Source organism: Pipistrellus kuhlii, unplaced genomic scaffold (assembly GCF_014108245.1).
Source record: "Pipistrellus kuhlii isolate mPipKuh1 unplaced genomic scaffold, mPipKuh1.p scaffold_m20_p_2, whole genome shotgun sequence".
NCBI classification, from domain to species: domain Eukaryota; kingdom Metazoa; phylum Chordata; class Mammalia; order Chiroptera; family Vespertilionidae; genus Pipistrellus; species Pipistrellus kuhlii.
In genome coordinates, this window is record NW_023425515.1 from 175,399,682 (window position 1) to 175,424,847 (window position 25,166).

The following is a 25,166-nucleotide window of genomic DNA, read 5'->3' on the forward strand; positions in this document are numbered from 1 at the left end:
ACCTCTGACTCTCAGTGACTCCCCCATTTCTCAGCTGAGGCACCTAAGCATGAGAGGTATCTTGGATCTCAGAGTCACACAGTTAAAGTAGGAGCCGAAGTCTGTCTGACTCCAGAACTGTGCCTGGATCCCTTTCCCAGCTGTCACTCAGATATTGGCAGCCACTGCCTCTTAAACAGGACAGGGTATGCTAGGCCAGGAGACCTCATTCCCAGTGATTGCGATTCTCCAGCCCTCTGGTGTAATGGGACATTGGTGTCAGGCAGTGGGGAAGGGTGAGATTTGGGACCTGCTGGGCTTGAACTAGGGGCACTGGCAGACTGCAGACCCTAATGAGGGTATCCAGGAGCACAGCTACAGAGCCCTAGACCTCCCTGGTAAACCTGAGAGGGTGGGTGAGACCAGGCAGGTAGACTTTTCAAGCCATGACTTTCTCTCAGTGCTCTGTCCTTTGAAAGTGGGACTCCTACCCCACTCATTTGTGGATAATAAAGATCATTATAAACTGATGAACCAAAAGATAGATATAGAGACAGTAAAGCAACAAGCAGATTGTCAAATTACAGCGGGGAGGGGAGGAGGATCTGGGGGAGATAATAGATCAACCGAAGGACTTGTATACATGCATATAAGTACAACCAATGGACATAAAACTCTGGGGAGGGAGGGGATATATGGGAGGGAGGGAGGGGGGCAAAAAAAATCATTAAAATATGTAAAAAAATAAATTAATTAATTTAAAAAAAAGAAAGAAAGTGGGACTCCTGCTGGCCAGTGAGGGGTGGGCAGGGGAGGGACTGATGCTCTCTGTCACAATGGTATTCTGGATGCAGTGCAAGGTCTAGTGCAAACTGGAAATGGGAGAGAAGGATAGGGGATGGGGTCAGGGATGCTGACCCAGGGTCATCTGGGTCAACACAGGGATCAGGAAAAGGATGGGAAGCATGGCCCATTCCTGCCCTACCCCCCATGGGTGTGCTCCCTGGAGGGCTGCCTCCCAATGCCTAACTCCAGAGTCGCCTGCAAACCTGATTGGTACCCCATCAATGGTGCTTTCTTTCTTTCTTTCTTTCTTTCTTTCTTTCTTTTTTTTTAATAAGCTTTTTAAAAAATATATTTTATTGATTTTTTTTTAAGGGAGGAAAGGAAAGGGATAGAGAGCTAGAAACATTGATGAGAGAGGAACATCAACCAGCTGCCTCCTGCACCACCCCCCCCACACACACACACACACAGGGGATGTGCCCACAACCAGGGTACATGCCCTTGACTGGAATCGAACCTGGGACCCTTCAGTTTGCAGGCCAACACTCTATCCACTGAGCCAAACCGGTTTCGGCAATGGTGCTTTCTAAGCAAATCATATGCATAGACTTCTACAAACCACTGAGAAAGAGCTGCAAAATGCTCATATTCCAGAGCGATCCTGTTCCCTGGGAGAGGAAGCATCTGATGCGCAAGCTTAGATAGGCTGGCGAATGAGAGTTTCTGTTTCATTTTCATTTCATTGGGAGCACGTGGCCCCAAGCTCCCAAGGCCCCCATACAGGCTTCTGGTCCGGCACCCCTCATCTTCCTATAAATAACTTACACATCTGTGTCCCCCACAAGACCCAGCGTCCCTTAAAAGTGGCGAGGTCTGCATCTGACCCCTCTTCCCATTCCCAGTGCCTGGCACAGACTGCTCCATAGAGTTATACAGTAAATTAATGGATAATTAGCAAGAAACGGCTGCCAGAGCGCGCAGGGTTCCGCATCGGTGGACTGGTGACGTCTGTGAGAGGGAGCCTGGCTCTGAGGGCTCTGTGTTGAATAACTGAGCAAGGTGTGCCAGAGGCAGAGCAGAGGCCAGACCTCTCATACGGACAGAGGACAGTTTCTCACAGCCCCAGGAGGAAGGGTTCAAAGAGGGTCCAGCTTTGGATAGAGTAAGTGGATGGGGTAGCCCAGCGCTGGGAGCACCTGGGAGGACAGGAGTGGGCGGGGCTTGGTCAGGGCAGCCCCACCCCTGAGAACCAGAGGGCTGCTGTCCTGTGGGCCAGGATTCAGAAAGAGGCCAGATGTCCAGGTAGAAGGCTTCGTGGATTCATTCGACATGTCCAGGTGTGGGACCCAGCAGTGAACAGGACAGTCGCTGCCCGATGGAAGGATGTGATTGTGAAGTATTTATTTACAGGTGGGATAAGTGTGCCCAGAAACAGAAGCAAGGCCAGGGGAGGAGAGCAGGGAGTTGAACTTTTTGGACAACGTCAAGGAACTGACACTCGAGTGGACACCTGAGTGATGTGAGTGAGGTGATTTAGGGGCTCAGCTTGGTACATTGATGAGCTGCTTTAAGGCCTGTGAGATGGGAGTGAGGGGCATGGAGGAGTTGGGGGTACAGGGGACTTGTGAGCATTTGTGCTACTGTGCCTTGACTAAGAGTTCCTGGGACATAGGACTTTCAGTAAAAACTTGGAAATGTCCCAGGCAATTTGGGACTGAGTTGGCCACCAACCGGAAGGCAGGATGTGTGGACAGAGAGGGGCCCGGGCCAGAACATGCAGAGCCACCTCAGAAGCCATGGTGGGGGCTTTGTGCCTTAGTCTACATTTGATGGGAATGGCAAACAGTGCCTGTCATTTGGGATTTGACAGCTATCTCTGAGTGCCTCCTCTCTGCCTCTGCTGGACGGGGCGAGCCAGGGTGAGGCACACATGTTCCTGCTTTTGCGGAGTTCCGGGCTTTTGCATTCCCTGACATCAGGAGTTAAGCCAGAGGTGGCACAATGTCACACTCACCTTCTCCCTGGCGTTTTCCGTCTGCTCTCGGGGAACCGAACAGTGTCCATAGCCTTCAAAGCAGGGACTCTTCTTTTCCATCCAGATCCGCGGGACGTGCTTTCCAGGCATCATTTCACTGTGACAGAAAGAGGAGTGCATGTATCTGATCTTGGGGTGCAGCCCAGGTCACCCTGAAAATTGAACACTGGCTCACTTTGCACATCTGGGTGGGAAGGTCGCAGGGCAGCCTGGGAGGTGGAGATATGCAGGCAGTTTCCACGCAGCACGGCTGCGAGGGCAGGGAAGTATCACACTAGCAACAGCATACATCTACTGAACAAGAACTGCTATCAGCTTCCCGTTGCTGCTGCTGCATAACAAACTGTCACAAACGTAGCAGCTTAAAGCACCTTTGTTATCTGGCAGTTCCCGTGGTTCAGCAGTTTGGGCAAGGCCCTGAGGGATCCTCTACTCTGGGCTTCACAAGGCTGTAATCAAGGCGTTAGCCGTGGCTGGGGTCTTATCACAGGCATGGTGTCCTCTCAGCAGCTCACGCAGCTGCTAGAAGAATCCGCTTCTTTGTGCTGTAGAATCAAGGCTGTTTGCTTCTTCAAGGTCAGCAGAAGAATGAATCTGTTGTTTCAAGTCTCCAGCTGCCAAATCCTCAGAATTACCTGATTTGATCAGCCCCCCACAACCTGAATAATTTCCTTTCTAATTGATTCAAAGTCAACCGATTTGGACCCTAATTACACTTGCAAAATAAAATAAAACCATTCACCTTTTCCCAATAACTTTAATCAAGGGAGTGACCTACTGTCATATTCCTCCATCCTACCCTCACCCACGGGGAGAGGATTACGGGGGTGAGACCAAGGAGGGGACTTTCAGGGGCCATCTTCAGATTCTGCTTACCGTATCAACCATATAAGATATGCTTTACACGCACCAGCTCATTTAATTCACAAAACAATCCTATGAGAGAGATGCTGCTATTGTCCCCCTTTTACAAATGAGTAAACCGAAGCAGAGAGCGGGTAAATATTAAGCCCAGCATCCCCCAGCTCGAAGGAGCCAGTGCTCAGCAAAGCACAGCCTCTGAAGCCAGGATCCCTGTGGCAGCCAAGGAAGGAGGGGAGCCCACCAAAGTTCTCATGGCTGTTTCATTAGGCATCGCCATGGAAACCTTGTGTGAAGCATCACGTAAAGGGCTGTTCGATTATTTTTTTAGGGTTGCACCTGCTGGCACATGGCAGCAGCACTAACAAGCACATGTACACACTGTGGTCGAGTTCGTGGGTCTAGTGGTGGCCATGAGGCAGGAGGCCTAGAGGGTCCATTGATAAATGAATGTGCTCGTTGGCACAGGCAGGGCCTGATTAGTGTCCCTGGGGCAGGAAAGCCAGATCTGAGGACCCGTTCAAGTCCTGTTGGTGGCAGGGCTGGTAGTTTTCACTCACTGTGGGTTCCAGGGTACTGTCTCCCAGCTCCCCATCTCTCTCCTCCCACCAGGCCTACACTCCTGGCCCTTTAGGCCCTTCCATTTCTGGGTTTGATCTTGTTACCTTTGCCCAAAAGGAAGAGGAATCAAGGCTGGACCACAAACCTGGGAAAGCCCAAGACTTGCTCCCATCATGACATAGAAAGTCTTGGATATTTATTGATCTAGTCCCAAATCTTAAAGTGAGGGCTAGCCTTGCAGACCATTGAAGCAGGAGGTGCAGGGTAATAATTATGATGACAATGATGATTATAATGACCGTCATCTCCTGTGACTTCTTGCCAGGCCTAATGTACGCGGAGTGCTTTGTATGCATTATGCCTAATTGCTCATTTGTCAGTTCATTCGACACATGTTTACTGAGCAGTGACTCTGTGCCAGGCTCTGGGTATGCGCTAATGAAGCGGTTAGACATGGAGCTTACATTCTGGAGGGGAAGACAGAGTAGTTTGCCTTGTCAACAGAAAGGGGCAAACTATTTGGTGGTGGTAAGTGCCATGCAAAGAATTAAAATAGAATGGAGTGGTTAGGGCCGGAAGTGGAGGTGGGGGTCCTTCTTCTATTTGTGTGGAGATGGGAGGCCTTTCTGAGGAGGTGATAGTTAGGCAAAGAGTGAAGCTGATATCAGGGGGGAAACGCTGCTCCAGGGAGAGGGTACAGCTAATGCAAAGGCCCTGCGGTAGGAACGGACTTGGGGGGTTTAAGGAGCAGAAAGAAGGGCCATGTGGCTGGAGTGTGGTGAGGAAGGAGGGGAGGGGATGAGCAGAGGTTGCCCAGGTAGACTGTGTAGGTCCAGGTGGGAAGTGTAGGCTTTATGTGAAGGGGGATGAGAAGCCATTACAGCGGGGGAGATACTCGCTCTGGCTTGTGTTTGGAAAGGGCACTTCTGTGTGGGAACAGGAGTGAAATCGGGGAGTCCAATGCATAGACCCCTGCAGGGCCTGGGAGAAGGATGCTGGTGGCTTGGGCACCGCAGCTGGAGGGAAGCACATGGATTCAGGAGTGGTCAGGAGGGCTGGCTGAGGATGTGCATGTGGGAGAGGGGAGAAGATTCTGGAATATTCCTAGGTTTTTGGTCTGAGCAACAGGGTAGATAGAGATTCTATCCTCACAACAACTCAAGGTGCCTTTGTCACGTACATGTACGTTTTAGAAGTTAGAAAGCAAGCCCACCATCGGCTGACATATGTTCCGGCACAGATGAACCTTGAGGACATTATGCTAAGTGATCATAAGTAGTCAAATCCATAGAGACAGACTAGAGTGGCAGTTGCCGGGGGCCCCGGGGAGCAGGGAGGAGAGTCAGTGTTTAATGGTTATGGAGGTTCAGTTTCACAAGATGAAAAGGTCCTGGGGATGGAGAGTGGCGAGGGCGGCACAATGTGAGAGTACTTCATACCGTGGAATTGTGCCCCTAAAATAGCCAAATGGCAAAATTTGTCTTGTGTGTAATTTAACAGTTTTTAAAAAAGAATAAGAAAGATAGGCCCAGGATCACACAGTTGTTAAGAGGTCCGAGCCAGGCTTTTACTGGGCCCCAGATGTGGTGAGTTTAGCTGCCATATCACCCCTCCAGGAACACAGGCCCCAGGCTGAAGGTGGGCTCACCTGCACCAAGGTGAAGATCAGCCCCACCTTACACTGCGTGGGCTTCAAGGGAGGACACCAACCAGGTGTGGCTGGCTTGGTACCTGCTTGGGAGATTTTTCTTAAAATATATATTTTATTGATTTTTACAGAAAGGAAGGGAGAGGGATAGAGAGAAACATCGATGAGAGAGAAACATCGACCAGCTGCCTCCTGCACACACCCCCTACTGGGGATGTTCCCGCAACCAAGGTACATGCCCTTGACCAGAATCGAACCTGGGACCCTTCAGTCTGAAGACCGATGCTCTATCCACTGAGCCAAACCGGTTTTGGCATTGGCAGATTTTTGAATGGAGAGGGAGACAATAGAAAGCAGACGGAACCCCAGCATTTCATTTTGACTAGTAATAATGTTGATATATATATATAAAGCAGTTCTTTAGAAATGATGATGATGATGATGATGATGATAACAAAATGATGAAAATGTCAGCTCCTACACAAGGATATCTGTGTGCTAAGCCCTTTACACATAACATTTTATCAGTTCTTACCATAGTAACACCACAATGTAGGTATTTTCATTATTCCCATTCTACAGATGAGAAGCCTGAGGCTAAGTGACTTTAAAAGACTGGTCCAAGGTCACCCATCAGTAAATGGCCTGAAATTTCAAAGCCTGGCCTGCCTCTCCCCAGGCATCTTTCTAGTAATGGCCCAGGTTAAGTGAGGAGACTGATTAAGAAGGCATAACTGTGGGGATTCTCGGTGTTCTGTCTTTTGGGCTAATTTGATAGGACACAGTAATTATTTCCTGGAAAGAGCATCTTGTGCGCAGGCCCCAGGATGCTCCACACTCAGCCTCCCGCGTGGAAGCTGCCACTGCCTTTGCCTGGGGACAAGTCACAACAAGGCTCAGCACACTCCCGCCACGCCCCACTCAGGAGGCACCTCACAGGGAAACAAGATAAAACAACTTCAAGCTGAGCTCCTGATTCACATTCCCTCTCCGCAGCTCCTTGATGATCAATCCCCTAGAACTGGAAATGAGGCTGGAGGGAGGGGCCAGAGAGCCAGGCCCTGTGGAGGGCAGATGGTTCCCACTGGGGATCATCCTTTCTCAGAGCAGTGACAGGCGGGGCCTATGGGGAGAGCAGGCATCTCTGCCTCTCCCCCCCCCCCCCCCCTTTAAAAAAAAAAAAAAAAATATATATATATATATATATATATATATATATTTAACAGAGAGGAAGAGAGAGGGATAGAGACTTAGAAAATCGATGAGAGAGAAACATTGATCAGCTGCCTTTATACATGCTCTTAATTGGAATCGAACCCAGGTACATGCCCTTAACTGGAATCGAACCTGGGACCTTTCAGTCCGCAGGCCAATGCTCTATCCACTGAACCAAACCAGTTTCGGCCCTCCTCCTCCTTTTTAAAAAGAATTATTTTTAGTCATAGTAAAACACACAACCAAGTTTACCATCTTTACCATTTTTAAGTGTACATTTCCATAGCATTAAGTGCATTCACATTTTTGTGTAACCATCACCACCATCCATTTCCAGAACTTCTCATCTACTCAAACTTAAACTCTTTACCCATTAAATACTATCCCTGTTTGTCCTCTCCCAGCCCCTAAAACCACAACTCCGCTTTCTGTCCTCTAGGCACCTCCTGTCGATGGAACTGCACAATATTTATGTTTGTGTCTGACTCATCTCATTTAGTGTAAGGTCTTCAGGGTTCATCTGTGTTATAGCATGTGACAGAATTGCCTTTTATATTATTTTTAAGTCTTCGTTGAAAATATTACATATGTCCCCCTATTTTCTCCATTGACCTCTTCTATCTCATCCTTGCCTCGTACCCCAGGACTTCACCACCCTATTGACTGTGTCCATGGTGTGTGTGTGTGTACACACACACACACACACACACACACACACACACAAGTTCTTTGGTTGATCTCTTCCCACCCACTCACCCCCTCCTTCCCTCTGAGATTTAACAGCCTGTCCCATGATTCTGTGTTTCTGGATCTATTTTGTTCATCAGTTTATTTTGTAGCATTGCCTTCCTTTAAAAAGGCTGAATAGTATTCCATTGTGTGGATATGCCACAGTTTGTTGAGCCATTCATTCGTCGATGACACTTGGGTTATTTCCACCTGTTGGCCACTGTGGGTGGTCATGCTATGAACATGCCCTTTTCTTGACCATGACTGTGTATAATCCTGGTATTCAGGTGGCTGGGTTATGTGGCATCCACCAGGACTGCCACCCTTCACAGTGCCCCAGCATGCCCCTCCCCTTGCTTCACCAGGCCTCCTGCAGGTCCCACAGGTGTCCATAGCATCCCTGGTCAGTCAGCTGTGAAAGTGGTCAGGTTGAGTCCACACTGTGTTGCTCACCAGCTTGGTGACTTTGGGCAAGTTATTTCATGTTCATAGTCTCAGTTCCTTCTCCTATGGATGGGAATCCTACTAGTACCAGGTAAAGGGTGTGGTTGCAGGAGATAATACAAGCTTTCCTTCTGTGCCAGGCATCATGCTGTGTGCTTGGCATGGAGTATTTAACTTGGTCCTCACAACTACCCTAAGTAGGTATTCTCCTAGTTGGTACAGAGGTAGTGTAACTGTTAAGCTCTATACTTTCTAGATGAGGAAACTGAGTCTCAGGGAGGCCCCTCACCCATCAGCTGGGCTTGCCCTGGTATCAAACACCTTATTTTGTCTCCCGTGCATGGAGGGCACCTCACATGGAGCTGGTCCTAGAAAATGCCCAGTGAATGGAGATTAGTTTGATCCCCAGGGAGCACAGTCGGCTTTAACCAGCAAGGTCCTTGTTTGGCTTAGTTTGAACCTGGGGCTGGGCTGACAGGTTGGCCTGCTTGCAAACAAGGAATCCATGTCTGATTTGCAGGAGCTGTGAATCTGTCTTCCCGGGAAGAGGGTCTATGTGTTTTATCATTTCCCAAAGGCCACTGACCCCAAAATAGTACAGATGGACTTGGATTGTAAATTCATGGGTCTCAGGAGGAGCCACGGGCTCTGGCTTATAAGCAGTGCAGGGACTGTGTTATGCTGAGAGGGGTAAGCTGCTCCACCAGGCAGGCTGCAGTCGCAGGAAACAAGATGTGGCAGCACAGGTTGTGGCTGCGGGATAGACAGGACCAGCCAGGACACAGGGTCATGTGAGAGAAGCTGGTCCTGACTGCAGGATGATAGGGTCAGAGTGGGCTAGGTCATGTGACGAAAGGCTGGTCTCCACACCCGAACAGCTGTAGGCCAGGCCTGGAGGGAGGTGCACCTTTGAGGAAGGGTGGGGACTAATAAGTTCTGACTCTCAGGCCTTGGTTCCCGGGGGTTATGAGCAGCCAGCTTTGCTGAGAACATCAAGTCCAGTCCAACTGTGTCAACCACTGGCTTCCCCATTCTGTTTTCCTTGATCCCCATCCTCAACAGGCTCTCCCACATAAATACTCTTATGATACACACATATATCTATTATTATATATTCTATAGATATAATATGTATTTATATACGTATATTTATTTATATGTATGTGTATATATGCACACATACAAACATATACACATACATACAAACACCAATGCAATAGAATGACTATAGATATCCATGTCCCTGTTTACACACATACATACATTATGCGGGAGGAGCACAAAGAGTTCACTGTTCCTGGGACATGGGGTGTTGTGAGGGCTGAGGTTGGGGACATGGGCAGGGCTGGCTAGTGGAGGACCTTGAGTGACATTCGAGGGAGTTGGAATTCTACCTGTAAGTGATGGGGAGCCCCCAAAGGGCTTTCAGAGGGAAGCAGTTGGTCCTGGTAGCTGTTTAGAGAATAGCTGGACTGTGGCAAGTGTAAGGCTGAGCAGGGAGGAAGTGACTGTCTCCAGTCTCCAGGAAGAAGGTGTGAGGGCAGGGGACCCAGGGGCATTAGTGGGGATGGAGGGAGATGATGGGAGAGGTGAACGGAAGCTGATGTGAGACGGGGTGTGAGAGCGGATGAGGTTTCAGCGTGGGTAACTGGACAGACCACAGGCCGTTCCAGATGCAGGGAATCCAGGAGGAGAGGCAGGTTCGGGCAGTGGCAGGAGCTCACTGGGCCCCGGCAGCGGAAGCATCCCTAAGACTTCCCTGTGGAGAAGCCTGATGGCAGTAAGACTAAGAGGGAGGTCTGGGCTGGCACCTTGGCTGTGCACAGATTTAAGAATCAGTAGCACAGGGGACAGAGCCTAGTAAACAAGATCACGTGTGGGGGCTGCGTGCTCTTGGGCATGTGCCAGCATGGCTACCTGGAATGCCCTCCCTTCTCTGCCAAGACTATATTGAATGCTTCTTCCTGGAAACTTCTTCGAATTATCCCTTCCCGTCATCTCTGAGGCTAAATGCCACTGGCTGGTGGGCCAGGGAGTGTGGGGCAGCTGAGGAGAAGGGTGGGGAGCTGGCGGGGTTCTGAGCCTCTGTGTGTGTGTGTCATCTGTATTTCCATAGCTACTCTGGGGACAGTGGGACCATTCATGAATTATTCTCATTAGAGCTGAGGGAAGCCTCTCAGGCTGGGAGTGGCTGGCTCCTGCCAGGCTCCGGGGACGTGATCTGAGCTTCTGGACCCTGGACTGGGATCCAAGTGATGCCACCTGCCTGGCAGATCCTAGGATGGCTTCCCTTCTCCCACCTCCTGGGCCCACCTGCTCCCTCCAGCTCCTGTTTCCAGCTTCTCTTTATTTCTGCCTGGCCTCTCTCACACTGCCCTGGCATCTTCTTCCAGGGATCCCCAGGGGCTTCTGTGTAATCACATCCCAAATTTATTGAACATTTACTATGTGCCAAACACTGAGATATGCACTTGCCCTGATGATCTTTCTGAATCCTCTCAATAGCTCTGAGCTGGGCAGTTATTACCCTCATTTTATTGGCAGGTAAACGTGTGCAGGGAGGGCAGCAACTCGATAGTGTAGTAACAGAGCTGGGATTTGAACCCGGGCCATCTGTCTCCTGAGTCTACTCCCCTAACTGCTGTGCTCTGCTACAGTTACATCGTCACTGCTAACCCACAGTGAGGAGAGGAACTCAGACCTCGGTCTGTGAGGCGCCAGAGCCACTCTCCAAATTAAATGCCACTCTGTGCCACCCAGACCTCGATAGCCCTCCCTGCCACCTCATCGATCACTGAACCCACAGCTGCTAGAAGCTTCTTCAGGATCAGATCTGCACCTTCGCTCCCACCCTGCATTGCATGCTGTGTCTGGGATGACAGGAGCTTACACACAGGTGCCAGGCAGGCCGTGTGTGTGGGGACAGTGACACTGGCTTCCAATGGATGCTCTGGTTGTAAAAGGAGGTATCTGTGAGGGAGGGACATTAACCCATAAGAAGATGGTTACTTTGATAGACAAATGCGTCACTTATAACAGCAAGTGTCTGTTGTCACATGGATGAACACAAGAGCTATGGACTGGTGCATTCTGGATTTGTCTGTTTTTATATACACAGGTATATGTATGACGATGTATGAGAGAGAGGGGACAGGCACATGTGTGTGTCTGCGAGAATATGTGAATGGTGGATTTGTGCATTGTTGTGTGCACATACTGGATGTAGAGCTACATTGCTGAGCCTGTGATGTGTGTGAGATTGTGGGTCCCAAAGGAAGGAACATCTCCAGGGCAGAGCCAGCTCTGTCTCCTGATTTTTAAAAAATATATATTTTATTAATTTTTTACAGAGAGGAAGGGAGAGTGATAGAGAGCTAGAAACGTCGATGAGAGAGAAACATCGAGCAGCTGCCTCCTGCACACCCCCTACTGGGGATGTGCCCTCAACCAATGTACATGCCCTTGACCGGAATCGAACCTGGGACCCTTCAGTCCGCAGACCGAAGCTCTACCACTGAGCCAAACCGCTTTCGGCTGTCTCCTGATTCTTGACCCTGGAGGACCTGAACTGATGGTTTCCACCTGCACAGGAGCTTCCACATAGATTTGGGCTTGGGGCTCCAGAATGAGTAAAACTGAAAGACAAGCAATAGGCAGAGTCTGCCTTCCCTACCATTGCTGCTCCTCAAACTGAGGCACCAGTTCAGGGGACCTGTGGGAAATGGAGCCTCAGAGCTGACATCCAGCCAGAAAGATAGCCTGTCCCTTGCCAACCCATCCTTCACCTCCCACTGAAACACAGTAGCTAAGAAAGAAGGTGCAGAGTCAGGCCTACCGGTCGTACATCCAGGTCCCGCAGTTCCTAGTCTTGTGAGCAGCTTCATCTCTCCGAACCTCAGTGACCTCACCTGTAAAATGGGGATGGTAGCCATCTCACAGTGTTGTTATGAGGATTGAATGAGACCGAATTCAATGTAAAGTCAGTGCATACAGGTGCTCAGCGAGCAGTGGCGCTGATGGTGAAGAAGGCGAGGAGCAGGAGGATTCACAGAGATCTGTTCAGGCGCGCTTTTTAACCAGTGTCTTTGAAGTCACTGTATCCACCATCCTTTGTACAAGAAATAAAGGGATGATGTTGGCCGGAAGCCCGGCTTCTCACTTCTTCTCCAGGCCCCTCTGTCTAATTCTTTGAGAGAGAGGGCCTGCTTGTGTTGTGCCTCTCCTAGTGGGATGTGCGTTAGCCTCTCTCCTGCTTTAAGAAGACATGGTGGTGAGGAATCTGGGGCTTCCAGACCCTGGACTGGGGCCAAGTGGAGGAAATGGGGGTCTGGGGGACTCCGTTGTCCACTGGGCTGGAGTTAGCAGGTAAGGTGTCCCCACGGGCATCCCAAATGGGGTGGTGCTGAGGCAGCACTTCCCTTCTAGCCAATGGGATATAGGGACTGAGTCCCAGCCTTGGGGTGGCGAGTGTACATGTGGGCTCCCACCCTGGGAAAGAGTAAGGGGCAGCAGGGCAGTAGTGGAACCTGGTGGGACACCCCAGCAAGCCAGGATGGCCTCCCTGTGGGCACCACCCTCAGGGTTACCATCCCAGGCTCAGGTCAGGACCCCCTGCCAAGCCAGGTCAGAGCCGCCACCTCTTACAGCTCCTTTGCTAGGATTCACTCCTGTGTGCAGCTGAGGGCCAAACATGGCTGGCCCTGGCCACAAACCTCTGGAAGTCCCAGCCACCAGGTCAGGCGTCATTCTGCCCAGCCAAACAGGAAAGGGACCTGCTTAAGTTGTCAGGTGCAAATAGAGAACCTGTGTTCTTGTCCTTCTGTGGCATGCTGCGTTCACCTGAAGGTGCTGAGGTTATTTCTTTAGTAAGAATTGACCCCACTCCCCAACGCTACTGACCATGGGCCATCCCAGCCTTTAGGAAAACATAGGTTTGAATGTGCCAAAGGGGGGTTGTGCCTGTCAAAACAATGCACGTGAACCTGGAATGTTCTTTGTAAATGTCAACTGTAATTGCTATTGCTGTTTGATGATGATGATTCATTCATAAGGAAAACAAATCAACTCAGGTTTGTCTTATCCTAAAATCTAGCAATTCCCAAAGTGTGTTCCACAGAACAATTTAGAAGTTAATAGTTATGTCTAAGGTGGTGGGGGGCAGCGGGGGAGGGAGGAAGAGGGGAGATTCTGTGGGGAGGGGAGTTCAAGTTTTGGAGCTGCTGTTTTGAGCGGGGATAAATGGGTTTCTGACCTGCAGAGCCTCTCAGATGAACTCACTCCTGCATACTGGTTTCCTGACGAGGAGGGGCTGGTTCTGCAGTGGACCCGCCAAATATTTCCCTCACGGAGTTTATTTCTCAGCCAGGGCGCTATGGACATACTTTGGAAACCATTTCTAAGCTCCATTCTGTAATTACCCTAATTTAGCCCCCAATTGCATATTTAGCTATTGTAAGCTTCGCACCGACAGTATATTGCAATGTTTCCCCACAGGACACCATCCATGGATTCTGCTCACATTGCTCTGTCTAGACAGGCGGGAGAATCCCCGTGCTAGGATGTGGTGGGGTTGGGGGCTGAGCTGGGAGCAGAGGGTCTCAGGGCTGGAAAGGTCCAAGGACACTGCCTTGCACCGGGCCAATCAGAGAGGCTGAGGCATGGCACAGCCCCCTAAAACAGGAGAGGGCAATGTTGGTACAGAAAAATGCACTGAGCTTCCCTTGGCGAGTGCCTGGAGGAGGCAGCACAGTCCGTGGCTCCTTAGAGTCCTGCTGTACCCCAGTCGGGGGCTCTGAAGCTGCCCTCTCTGAAGCCTCTCCACCTCAAGGCTGTGCTCCTGAGAGGCAGGGCTGGCTCTCCCCTCTCCCAGGGAAGCCCCCAGTGTTTAAGAAGCCGAAGTCTCAATGAAGAGCAGACTCCCCCATCTGGGGTAGTGTTGCCCAAATTGGCAAATTAAAATGCAAGATGCCCACTGAACTTCAAATTACAAACCATTTTTAGTATAAATATACCCCAAATATTGCATGGGGTATACTTATGCTAAAAAAGTATTTGTGTTTTTCTGAAATGCAAAGTTAACTGGGCGGCTGGGTCCTAGGATGTTGCTTCTGAAGTATCACAGGTGAAATAGTCTGTCTCTCTTATATTGATGTTTCTCTCTCCTCCTCCCTTCTACTCTCTAAAAGTCAATATGGGGGGAAATATACTCTGGTGAGGATTTAAAAGAATCACAGGTGAAAGAGAGGAGGCCATGGGGTGCTGTGATTATGAAGGGTCAAGGGGAATTCTGCACTGACAGCTCTCAGGTAGTTAGGGGGAGGGGAAAAGGCCCCGCAAGGGATCTACCTGGGTGTGAGTTGGGCATGCTGTAGTCTGGCAGGGAGAGGGACTGTGCAGGAGGGCAGGGGTGGGGGTGGGGGAAGCAGTTAGTTAAACAAACACAGATGTTGATGTCTGGGAGGTCAAGGTTACCACTTGATGAGGCCACAGGCAGTGTGGTCAAATGGCTTGATATACCCAAGCCCTGGTCCCAACCAGTGGTGCCCCTGCTTCAGAATGAGCCTTGCTGCTCCTTATCTCTCTCCCTACCCCTGTTCCATATAAAGGGGACAGTCATAGTGCCTCTGTCAGGGTAGGATGAAATAGAAGAGTCCAGATAAAGTGCTGAGTGGAGTGCCTGGCTCTTATTAAACACCCCAAAAGTGACTGTTATCATTATCAGCTGTGTGGCTCTTCAGCTCTCTTAATTAATTTCTTTTTGGTAAAATGGGGTTCATAAATACCAACCCAAAGAGTGGCTATGAAGACTAAACTAAATCCTGTTTCAGTGCCAAAGAGTCAAGACTAAACACGTATAAGCTCTTGCCCGCAGCCAGCACAGAGTCACCTGTCCCAGGCCCAATGGCAAGGGAAAGCACATCTCAGTCCTCAGGTGCCTTCTGCCTGTCTTCTCCCTGCCTCCTTCCTCCCAGCTTTCTCTGTTCAGGACCCTTACCTGTGCAGCCCACTCTCCCCTGAGCTCCTCCCCATCCTTGACCTCCAGCAAAAACAATCTCTCTATTATGGTCTATTATGGAAAGGTGGAAGGGCGGGGGGGGTGGTGTTCCTGAGATACAAATTGTACACTGAGATAAATACATGCAGGCAGACTAACTCAGAATTGCCCGTTTGTGGCCGATGCGCCTCCTGCCTGTTTTATAGGGACTTGTGTTGTCTACAGGTGCTTTTGCACTGTGGGTGAGCCACTGGAAAAATGGGGTGCTGGAACAGAGACCATGTGGCCTGTGAGACCAAAAGTATTCACCTTCTGGTCTTTTCCAGAAAATGTTTGCCCTGCACTAGTTAATTGCATATATGTAAATTTCATTTAACACATTCCAACAGGGCAGTCTCCTCCTGCCAGGCATTAAATCAAACACTAGATCTGTGAAGAACACGATGGCATGCCTGCCCCTGGGGAAGTGTAGAGATGAAAATAGACACCTAACCAAACAATTACAAGCAGGTTCAGCTCCTATTTGAAAAGCAGGATGTTGTAAAGTAATGGATGGGTGAACTGCAATGTTGTATGACAAAAGGAGGGATTAAAGTGCAAGGAAAAGTCCCAACTTAACTCCCTAAATTGGGTCCCCAAAATCCAATAGGGTTATGAGATTACAAAATTTTTTAAAAAATGACCAGAGTGAGCCCTCATGTAGTTAATGGGCTGGGAGTTCCAGGATTCTGGGAGTGAGCTGTCAATCACATAATTCCCAAATTTGTGTTGTTGTGGGAATTGACAATTTATGCAGGGCACCTGGATCTCCAGGAAGGGTTCACCGAGATAGGGACATTTGAGTGTGGCCTTGAAGGATGAGTAGGAGTTTGCCAGATGGAGAACTTGAGAGGAAAGCAAGGTGTGCTTGGAGAGCCTGTGGTTTGGAATAGCAGTGGGGAGGGGCGATGATGGAGAAGCAGGAGATGAAACAGCATGTCAGCAGCAACCAGAGCACAGCAGGATGGGGCTCTGGGAGCCGAACCTTAGGTTTATCCTGACAGCAATGGAGAAGTTCCCGAGATTTCCTTTTTCTTTCCTTTTATTGTTATGAATCTCTTAAACCACTATTTATTCTTATCCGAATCATGCAGAAGACCAGAGGGCCTGCCTTGCACATGCCTTGGTGATAGGGATCCCCCCAGAGCTGGGTTCTAGAACACTCCCTCTGGCATCAGTGGGCAATGCATTGGAACAGGGAATTCAGAGTTGGGTGCGGAAGTCCAGAGGAAAATGACCAGGTTTTCAGATGAGAAGGGAGGATAGGCAACTATGATTTATGGAGGACAGGGAAGTTCAAGGGGAGAGATTAGCCTTGCCCCCAGCAGCCAAAGCCGTGCAACAAGAAGGCCCTGGAGAGTGAATAGGACACGACTCAGAGAGAGCCCCCCCAGTCTAATGGAGTAACTGACGTGGGCAGGTTACCCTGAGCTGTTCCCAATCTCAGCTCTTCTCTGTGGTCACCTACAGGAGCCCAGGCTCTGCCTCTGAAATTCTGATCCAGTAGGTTTGGGGACAGAGTCTAGGGTAAGTATCCTTATATAACTCCCCAGGTGATCCTGATGCAAAACTTCATATGTGAGCCAAGAAAACGACTCATAGTGGACAGCATATGCCCAGTGATAGCCAGGGAGAGGCCTGTCAGGACAGGACCCTACAAATGCATGAGTGGCACACCCCTGGTGCATTATGCCTTTGCTTGATTGACAGGTGGCAGGAAATGTACAGGACCAGACTAGGTGTTAACTTCCCTGGTTGTCACCCTAAATGATCTCTCCAAGGAGAACGAGTGTGAATCCTTTATGGGGGTGTTTTAAGATACACCAGTCACCATGAACTCTGTGTGCAATGGTCAATGCAAGAATGGCCTAGGCCATGGTCAGCAAACAGCAGCTCATGAGCCACATGCGGCTCTTTGGCCCCTTGTGTGTGGCTCTTCCACAAAATACCACGGCCTGGGCGATTCTATTTTGAAGAAGTGGCGTTAAAGAAGTTTAAGTTTTAAAAATTTGGCTCTCAAAAGAAATTTTAGTCGTCGTACTGTTGATATTTGTCTCTGTTGACTAATGAGTTTGCCGACCACTGGCCTAGTGCAAGTGGAAAGTACATGGACTTGACATCTAGGCACTACTGTGGAAACTCAGCTGAAACCCCAAAGAGCTGTGCAGCCTTGGGTATATGCCTCAACCTCTCTGGCAATCAATCATGCTTATCTCAACAAGGAGTAATAATGGTGCCTCTCTTAATGGGTTGTTAGGAGGATTAAATAAGACCATTAAGTCATTCAATAAAATTTGTTTAAAATGTATCTTTACTGTTGAAAGTATTATAGATGTCCCCTTTGTTTTTTCCTCCACTAACCCCTGCAACCCACACCCACCCCTCCCAGGTCTTCACCACACTATTGTCTGTGTCCATGGGCTATGCATATATGCACTGCGTATAAGTTCCCAGGTTAATAATTTTTTATTGAGGTATTATTATACATCAGGCACTGTTCTAGGAATTAGGACACTGAAATGAGTAAAACAGACAAAAAATATGTATCTGTTCTCAGGAGCTTCCATTGTAGCAGGGTGAGAAAAACAGTCAACAGTGAATGTATCAAAAGCATAATCTATCAGATGGGTGGAGTGGAGACAGCCAGTATAGACAATTCTTTGGGGGTGGGTATATGTGCAAAGCATGTGACAATGAGAATGTGTGATAAATCACGTTCATAAGGCCAAACAGCCAACAGTAAAGGATTGATGAAGATTAGCTAAGGTAGTGTGTGATGCACAAGTGCCTGTCACAGTGTAGGTACTCAAAAGGGGGTATTTTTTTGTTCCTTTCTCCCAGGACCAATACCCCTCAGACACACACACACACACACACACACACACACACACACACGCACACACACACCAGGCACATACGTTTAACATCATCTTCTCTTTCCATGTTTAGGGTGGTGGCACATTAAATCCTCCTACCCAAATCCTTCTTCCCAGCCATCCCACAACTCTGTATCAAGTGTCTGGTCCTGGAGAGGAAACAAGTTACTTGATGGAGATAAGAAATCAAAACATATGGAGGGTGCTTGTCCAGAGAGCATAAACGACTCTTCATGATAATATAGGAACTAGAGTCTCAAATTAAAAATAAAAGAAGGCAGGATGTAGCTTTCGCCGCTCTCCAACCACAGAGGAGCCTCATTGTCATGCAATCACTGAGAATATTATGCTGATTGGCAAGAGCCTGGCTTTGTAGAAGGGACAAAATTCCCCACTGCTAATCTACAATGGAATTGTTCAGCGCCAGGCACAGCTTTAATAACATTGTTCTGGGCCACGTTGAATGTAAATATCCCACTCTGCATTTTGTAAGCAATCAAAGGGAAGTTTTATAGACAGGAGAGCATGAACGATTATAATATCTGTGCCAAGGAACACAGGGGCAAAATCGAAAAATCAGAGAACACCGAGCCTTAGAAAGACTCCGCTTTGTGGCTTATCTCCCATCTCCTCTGTCTGTCCGGCAAGTTGAGCATCAGATATATTACAAAAGGCCGCACTTTGAATGTTGCCCTTGACGTTATTAAAAAAGCATAGGATTGGCAAATCAGACTGGAGGGGGGGAAAAACAGACTATTAAGTCTGGAGACTGAGATAATAGTCCTTGGTCTTGCCACAGTGCCTACAATGATAAAGGAAGGAAAGGAACTCTTATTAAGCACCCACTATGTGCTGGATGCTTTGTCTCTGTCAGAAGTAGTATTTATCCCAACTATGAGTGCTGAACAATGGAGCCAGAAAGACCTAGAGCCACAACCTAGCTCTTCCGTTTTCTAGCTGTGTGGCTTTGGGCAAGTTACTTAAACTCTCTGTGCCTCTGTTTTTCCATCTGTAGAATGAGGACAATAGTGTTCCCCACAGGGTGATTTTGATCTTTATGAAATCTGCACAATAGCCCTGTTATAGGTTGAACAGTGCCCCCACCAAAATATGTTGGAAATCCTAACCCCCAGGACCTATGAATGTGACCTCATTTGGAAATAGGGTCTTTCCAGATGAGGAAGTTAAGATGATCCAGTATAACTGGTGCCCTTATAAAAAAGTGAAATTTGGACACAGAGACATAGAGGGAGAATGCCACGTGATGATGAAGGATTGGATGGTGCATTCCCAACCAAGAAAAACACCAGAAGCTGAGAAGATACAAGGAAGGGTTGGTTTCCCTACAACAGTGGTTGGCAAACTGCAGCTCGAGAGCCACATGCGGATCTTTGGCCCCTTGAGTGTGGCTCTTCCGCAAAATATACCACGGCCTGGGCGAGTTTATTTTGAAGAAGTGGCGTTAGAATAAGTTTAAAAATGTGGCTCTCAAAAGAAATTTCAATCGTTGTACTGTTGATATTTGGTAATTGTTGGTAATTAGTCAACAATATCTGTTGACTAATGAGTTTGCCGACCACTGCCCTACAAGTTTCAGAGAGATCATGGCCCTGCCCACACCTTGATTTTGGACTTTTAGCCTTCATAACTGTGAGACAATAAGTACCTATTGTTTTATGCCAGCCAATTTGTGGTACTTTGTTACAGCAACCCTAGCAAAATGACACACTCCTGCCGTGGGAATAAAAAGTATCCTCACCTGGTCAGTGTGGTTCAGTGGTTGAGCGCCCACCCGTGAACCAGGAGATCATGGATTGATTCCTGGTTAGGGCACGTGCCCAGGTTGTGGGCTTGATCCCTGGTAGGGGCATGCTGGAGGCAGCTGATTGGTAATTCTCTCTCATCATTGATGTTTCTATATCTCTCTCCCTCTCCCTTCCTTTCTGAAATCAATAAAAAAAATTTTTTTTAAGTATCCTCATTTTTAGATGAAGAACTGAAGCTCAGAGAGGTAAAGGTTCCAGATCATCAGTTATAGGTGGTCGAGCTGAGATTTGAATCTGAGCCACTCGGAGCCCTTCTGCCCTCACTGATCACCATGTGGCCTCTCGGGAGCAGAGCTCAAGAAGAAAAGGGCAGTGAAGTTAGAATGAGCCCCATCATCACAACCAAGTCCTGGTGGAGGCACCTGGCTGGAGTGGTCTGATTATGAACAGTTCATTAAGGAAAGAGCAGTGAGTGTTTGAGAGTCACTTTTTAAAAAGAATCGACTTTTATTTATAGTGATGTTCCAGTCATTATTTTTGAAGGAAGAAAGCCCAAAGCAGAAGCAGGCTCATTAAAAATTTGACATTAGTAATTTAATTAAATTGGGTCTTTGTGTCCCGTTGCTGAAAATGAACGGTTAGTTCTACACCAGTTCTCAGCCCATTCTCCCTGGTTGGCTCCCTCTCCTCACCTTAGCTTGCTTGCTTTTCCAAATATTTACCTGACCAGCCCTTCCCACCCCCAACACACACACACACACACACACACACACACACACACACACATCACAGTCACTGCCTCTGCTGCATGGGATTATGGGAAATGCCATATAAGCCAGCAGGAGGATCATGGGAAGCACCATGAAAGCCAGTAGGATGATCATGGATAATGCCAAGCAAGCCAGCAGCATGGGATCATGGGAAACATTAAGGAAGCCAGCAGCCAATTATGGGAAATGCCAAGGAAACCAGCAGTGTGGGATTATGGGAAATGTTAAGCTAAGCTAATGAGCAGGCTGATGGAGGTAAATTCTTTTGTCTGGGTCATCTCACTTGTCAGAAGTAGAGAATGGACAAGGAAGAGCTCTTCCTTCCTTAAGATAACTCACAAAACATAGACCTCTTGAGGGCGGGGACCCACATTGTCTAATTCACTACTCCAAGCACAGTAGGCCTATAGTAAACTTTGGTTGCATGAAGGCATTAATATAAGAATGAATATCTCTCCCAAACAACTAGTTACTGAATATACAACTATGTCCTTACAAGTGCCAGGCACTGTGATAGACTCCCAGGATACCACATGGACCAGACCAGGCACCTGCCCTTGTGGCATTATAGCCCAGTGGAATGATAACATCTGCCTTTTTTTTTTTTTTAGCATCTGTCACATGCTGGCCATGGTGCCAGGCATGCGTCCTTTATTAGCAGTAACCTTCTCAGCCATTAGATAATTACTGTCCTCCTTTCTCAGTTGAGGAACTAGAGCTCAGAGAAGTCACGGCTCAAGACAGTGACAGCACCTGGTTTCAGACACAGACCAAGCTGCTTTCAGTCGGACCTGTCTCTCTGCACCTGAGCTGTCCTCCTGGAAGGAGAGGAGGAGGAGGAGGGAAAGCTCTCTGCAGGTTCTGCGTCCATCAGGGCTGGCAGAGGGGGTCCCGCCAGGTGTTCCTGGCATCATGGGCAGGAGAAGGGTACTGCAAGGGCCCAGAGGCCCTCTAGGATCCAGGCTGGCCACTCCCACATCATCTCTATCTCATCATTGCCCTCATCCTGCCTCTCACCCCAGGCTCCCAAGCTTCTAGGCTACCTCTCGCCTCAAGGCCTTTGCACGTGATATTTCCTCCCTCTGGCATACTCTTTAGCATAAGCTAGTAATTCTTACTAATCTCAGGGTACAACATGGGTGGCACCTCTTCCAGAAGCTGTTTCTGACCTACCTACACTGGGTTTGATCCCCTACCTGGTCCCTATCCCATCATAACACAACATACCATTATCCACCCACATCTTCCACTGAACTGGGAGCATAGATTCACTTATGTTGCATTTACTGTATACCAGACTGTCCCTTGCCTTAATTCTCACAACAACCCCATGAGGGAGAAAGGTATTATTGTGATCACCGTCTTACAAATGGGGAAACCGAGGCACAGACAAATTGAGAGACTTGCTCAAGTTCCCATAGGCAATAAGCCGTCAGGCAGGGATGCAAGCCTAAGTACTGTGCCTCTCGAATCTGTACTTAGCACCACCCTGTTCCTCAGCCTCAGCAAATCATTGCCGGGGGAATTACTGGAAAGGTATTTAGATGGGAGTCTGGATGTGGTTGTGGCCCCTCGTCCCAGGCCTTTGGGGGCATCCTGGAATGGTGGGAGCGTGACCTTTCGTGCACAGGCAGCTCCGTTTCTGGGGAGAAAGGCAGAGAGGGTAGGGGGAGTTGGGTCAAGGTGAAGGGCGACTCAGACACAGAGGAGCTGTACGCTCCCCTCCTGATTGGGGGGGTCACAATGCTCTCACACCCTCACCAAGACGGCTTCCTGGATAAGAGCACTTCCCAGCTGGTGGTGCTTTTGTCTGAGGTCACAGAGTGTACAGCCTATTCTCCAGCTCCATTTCCTCACTCGGATCAGTTGGGTCAGATCAAAACTCAAGGTTCTTGTCTTCCCACTTCACTGCCTATGCCAGCACTAATGACTCCTTCAGCTCCCCTGGGCCAGTGTAGGGCCCTGGCTGTGAGGACAGACACTCATGAAAGAAAGCGCATTGGGTTTAATGAGCAGCTACTCCATGCCGAGCTCCGTGTCCCTTCCACGGTGTTTCTGAGGAGTGTGGAGTCTGTAATCAGGGGAACCAAATCCAGGACATTGAAGTGCTTCCTAGGGCATCTACCCTGTTTCCCCAAAAATAAGACAGTGTCTTATATTAATTTTTGCTCCCAAAGATGCGCTAGGTCTTATTTTCAGGGATGTCTTATTTTTTCAAGAAGAAGAATACAGTACACATTTATTGTTAAATGAAAATAAAGGAAATTTATTACCTGTATACGGTACGGTAGTACGGTAGTTGTCAACACAAACCAGACAAACTGTGAATCCTACAATATCAAGAATTTACTCATTTATTCAATGACAATCATGTCATCATCTTCTGGAACATCATCATAACAATCCAATTCCTGAATTTCCTGGTGAATTTCTTGTGACTCCATTTCTTTCAGAATCAGTGGACCAAATTTCTCATGTTTAGCCTATGGGGGGCCTTATTTTCGGGGGATGCCTTATATTTCACTCAAAAGGAAACTTGTAAGTAGGTCTTATTTTCGGAGGATGTCTTATTTTCGGGGAAACACGGTAGAGTGATGGGATGGGTGTAATCCACACCCAGGCCTTGCAGGACAAAAGCAGGAAGCCCAGACAGTCTGTTCTAAGTCACAGATGTGGCTCCTTAGCATGACCTCTAGAATATTCTAGGACCAGGTGGCCTTGGGAGGGCCAGCCCCTTCCCACAGGGGAAAGGAGACGGCGGGTCGTGCCCAGGGAGGTGCTGCTCTGAAGCAGAGTGTCGGGCTCGAGCCCCCGCTCACAGCCGTGTGTCTCCCTCTCTCACAGTGCTCCCGAGTCACACGTGTGGAAACCCGGGGCGGCTGCCCAACGGCGTCCAGCAGGGCTCCACCTTCAACCTGGGCGACAAGGTCCGCTACAGCTGCAACCCCGGCTTCTTCCTGGAGGGCCACGCCGTCCTCACCTGCCACGCGGGCTCCGAGAGCAGTGCCACGTGGGACTTCCCCCTGCCCTCCTGCAGAGGTAGGTTCCAGGCAGGGTCCTGGGGGAGAGCATGCTGGAGCTTTCAGTGGGACCCAGTCTCCAGTGGGGGAGCTCTACCATCCACTCCAGCAAGGGCTGGGGTCCTCACTCTGGGAGTGAGGGTCTTCTAGGGTCTTCTCCCCCTCACCTGACCTTCTAGCCCTCAGGTGTGCACCCTCTCACTCTCCCCTATATCAACAGTCTGCCCTCACCACCTACCCTCCTGTCTCCGAAGAAATGTGGTTTCTCTCCCCATCACAGACCACCTCCTCATGTGCATGGATCTCTCTCCCAGCTGCTTTCCTTCTGACCTCACTCTGACAATGAGTTTTTCTCCTTCCTATAAATCCAATGCCTCCTCCTATTTAATGGTGTTCTCCTCTCCATCTACAAATATGCTCAAAATGTCTTTATTTTAACACTCATCCCCCCAAAATCCCACCTCCCTTCAATGCTACATCCTCCGCAGCCCTCAGCTATTTAAGATTGCCCTGGTTTCCCCAGAACTTTGTCAATTTTAGCTCTTATTTGTATCTTATCTGATGATAAAAATAACACGTGATTACTCTAGCTGGTTGCTTAGTAGTTAGAGTAGGGGTGTCGAACTCAATCAGAGAAGGGGCCAAAATCTAAAATCCAGCCTAAATCGCGGGCTGAATGATTTACTGAACAGTCATAAACTGTCATTGTGATGGAAACGCAGCGGAGTGCAGTGATGACAGCGTGGTGCGGGCCACATTGCAAGGCCTGGCGGGACGGATTTGGCCCGCGGGCCTTGTGTTTGACACATGTGAGTTAGAGTGTCGGCCAGTAGACTGAAGGGTTGATTCCAGTCAGGGGCACGTACTTCAGTTGCAGGCTCGAACCCTGGTGCCAGTTAGGACACGTGTGGGAGGTAACCAATCGATGTATCTCTCTCCCATGGATGTTTCTCTCTGTCTCTCCCCCTTCCTTCCACTCTCTCTAAAAATCAATGGAAAAAGTGTCTTCAAGTGAGGATTAACAACAGCAAAAAATAATAACACATGATCAGTTTTAAATAATCTCAGAAAATAATAGAAAAGAATAAAGGAGAAATAAAATGTATTTTAACCACGATTTTCATGTCTTTCCTTTCCATTTTCTCTCAGTACGTATACTATGAGTAGGTACATAATTAAGATTATAATGCAGGTACATGGTTTTTTTATCCACCTTTTAAAACCTGGTAGCGCACGGCTGGGCCACCGAGCTTCCCTGTACTACTAGAAACGCCAGCATCCTGAATGCTTGGTGCAGCCTGGCTCTCTCCCCACTTCCCATTCACTGCCTGCAGGCTGACCTCTGCCCCCCGCAGTCTGCATCTTGTTGCCAAATCAGATGGGAATTGTGCTGGCCCTTATATTCTTTGACGTCTCTATAGCCTTTGCACTATTGACCACTCT

At 48.7% G+C, this 25,166-nt stretch overlaps 1 protein-coding gene across 3 annotated transcripts in view; it reads left to right on the plus strand.

The window, feature by feature from the left end:
• Positions 1-25,166, plus strand: part of CSMD2 (CUB and Sushi multiple domains 2) — a 540,305-nt gene that overhangs the window by 164,697 nt on the left and 350,442 nt on the right. For all 3 annotated transcript variants that reach the window (XM_036446754.2, XM_045584884.1, XM_045584885.1), the window contains exon 4: positions 23,548-23,742. In XM_036446754.2, coding sequence (XP_036302647.1) covers positions 23,548-23,742 — 195 coding nt within the window. The remainder of the gene's footprint in view (positions 1-23,547; positions 23,743-25,166) is intronic.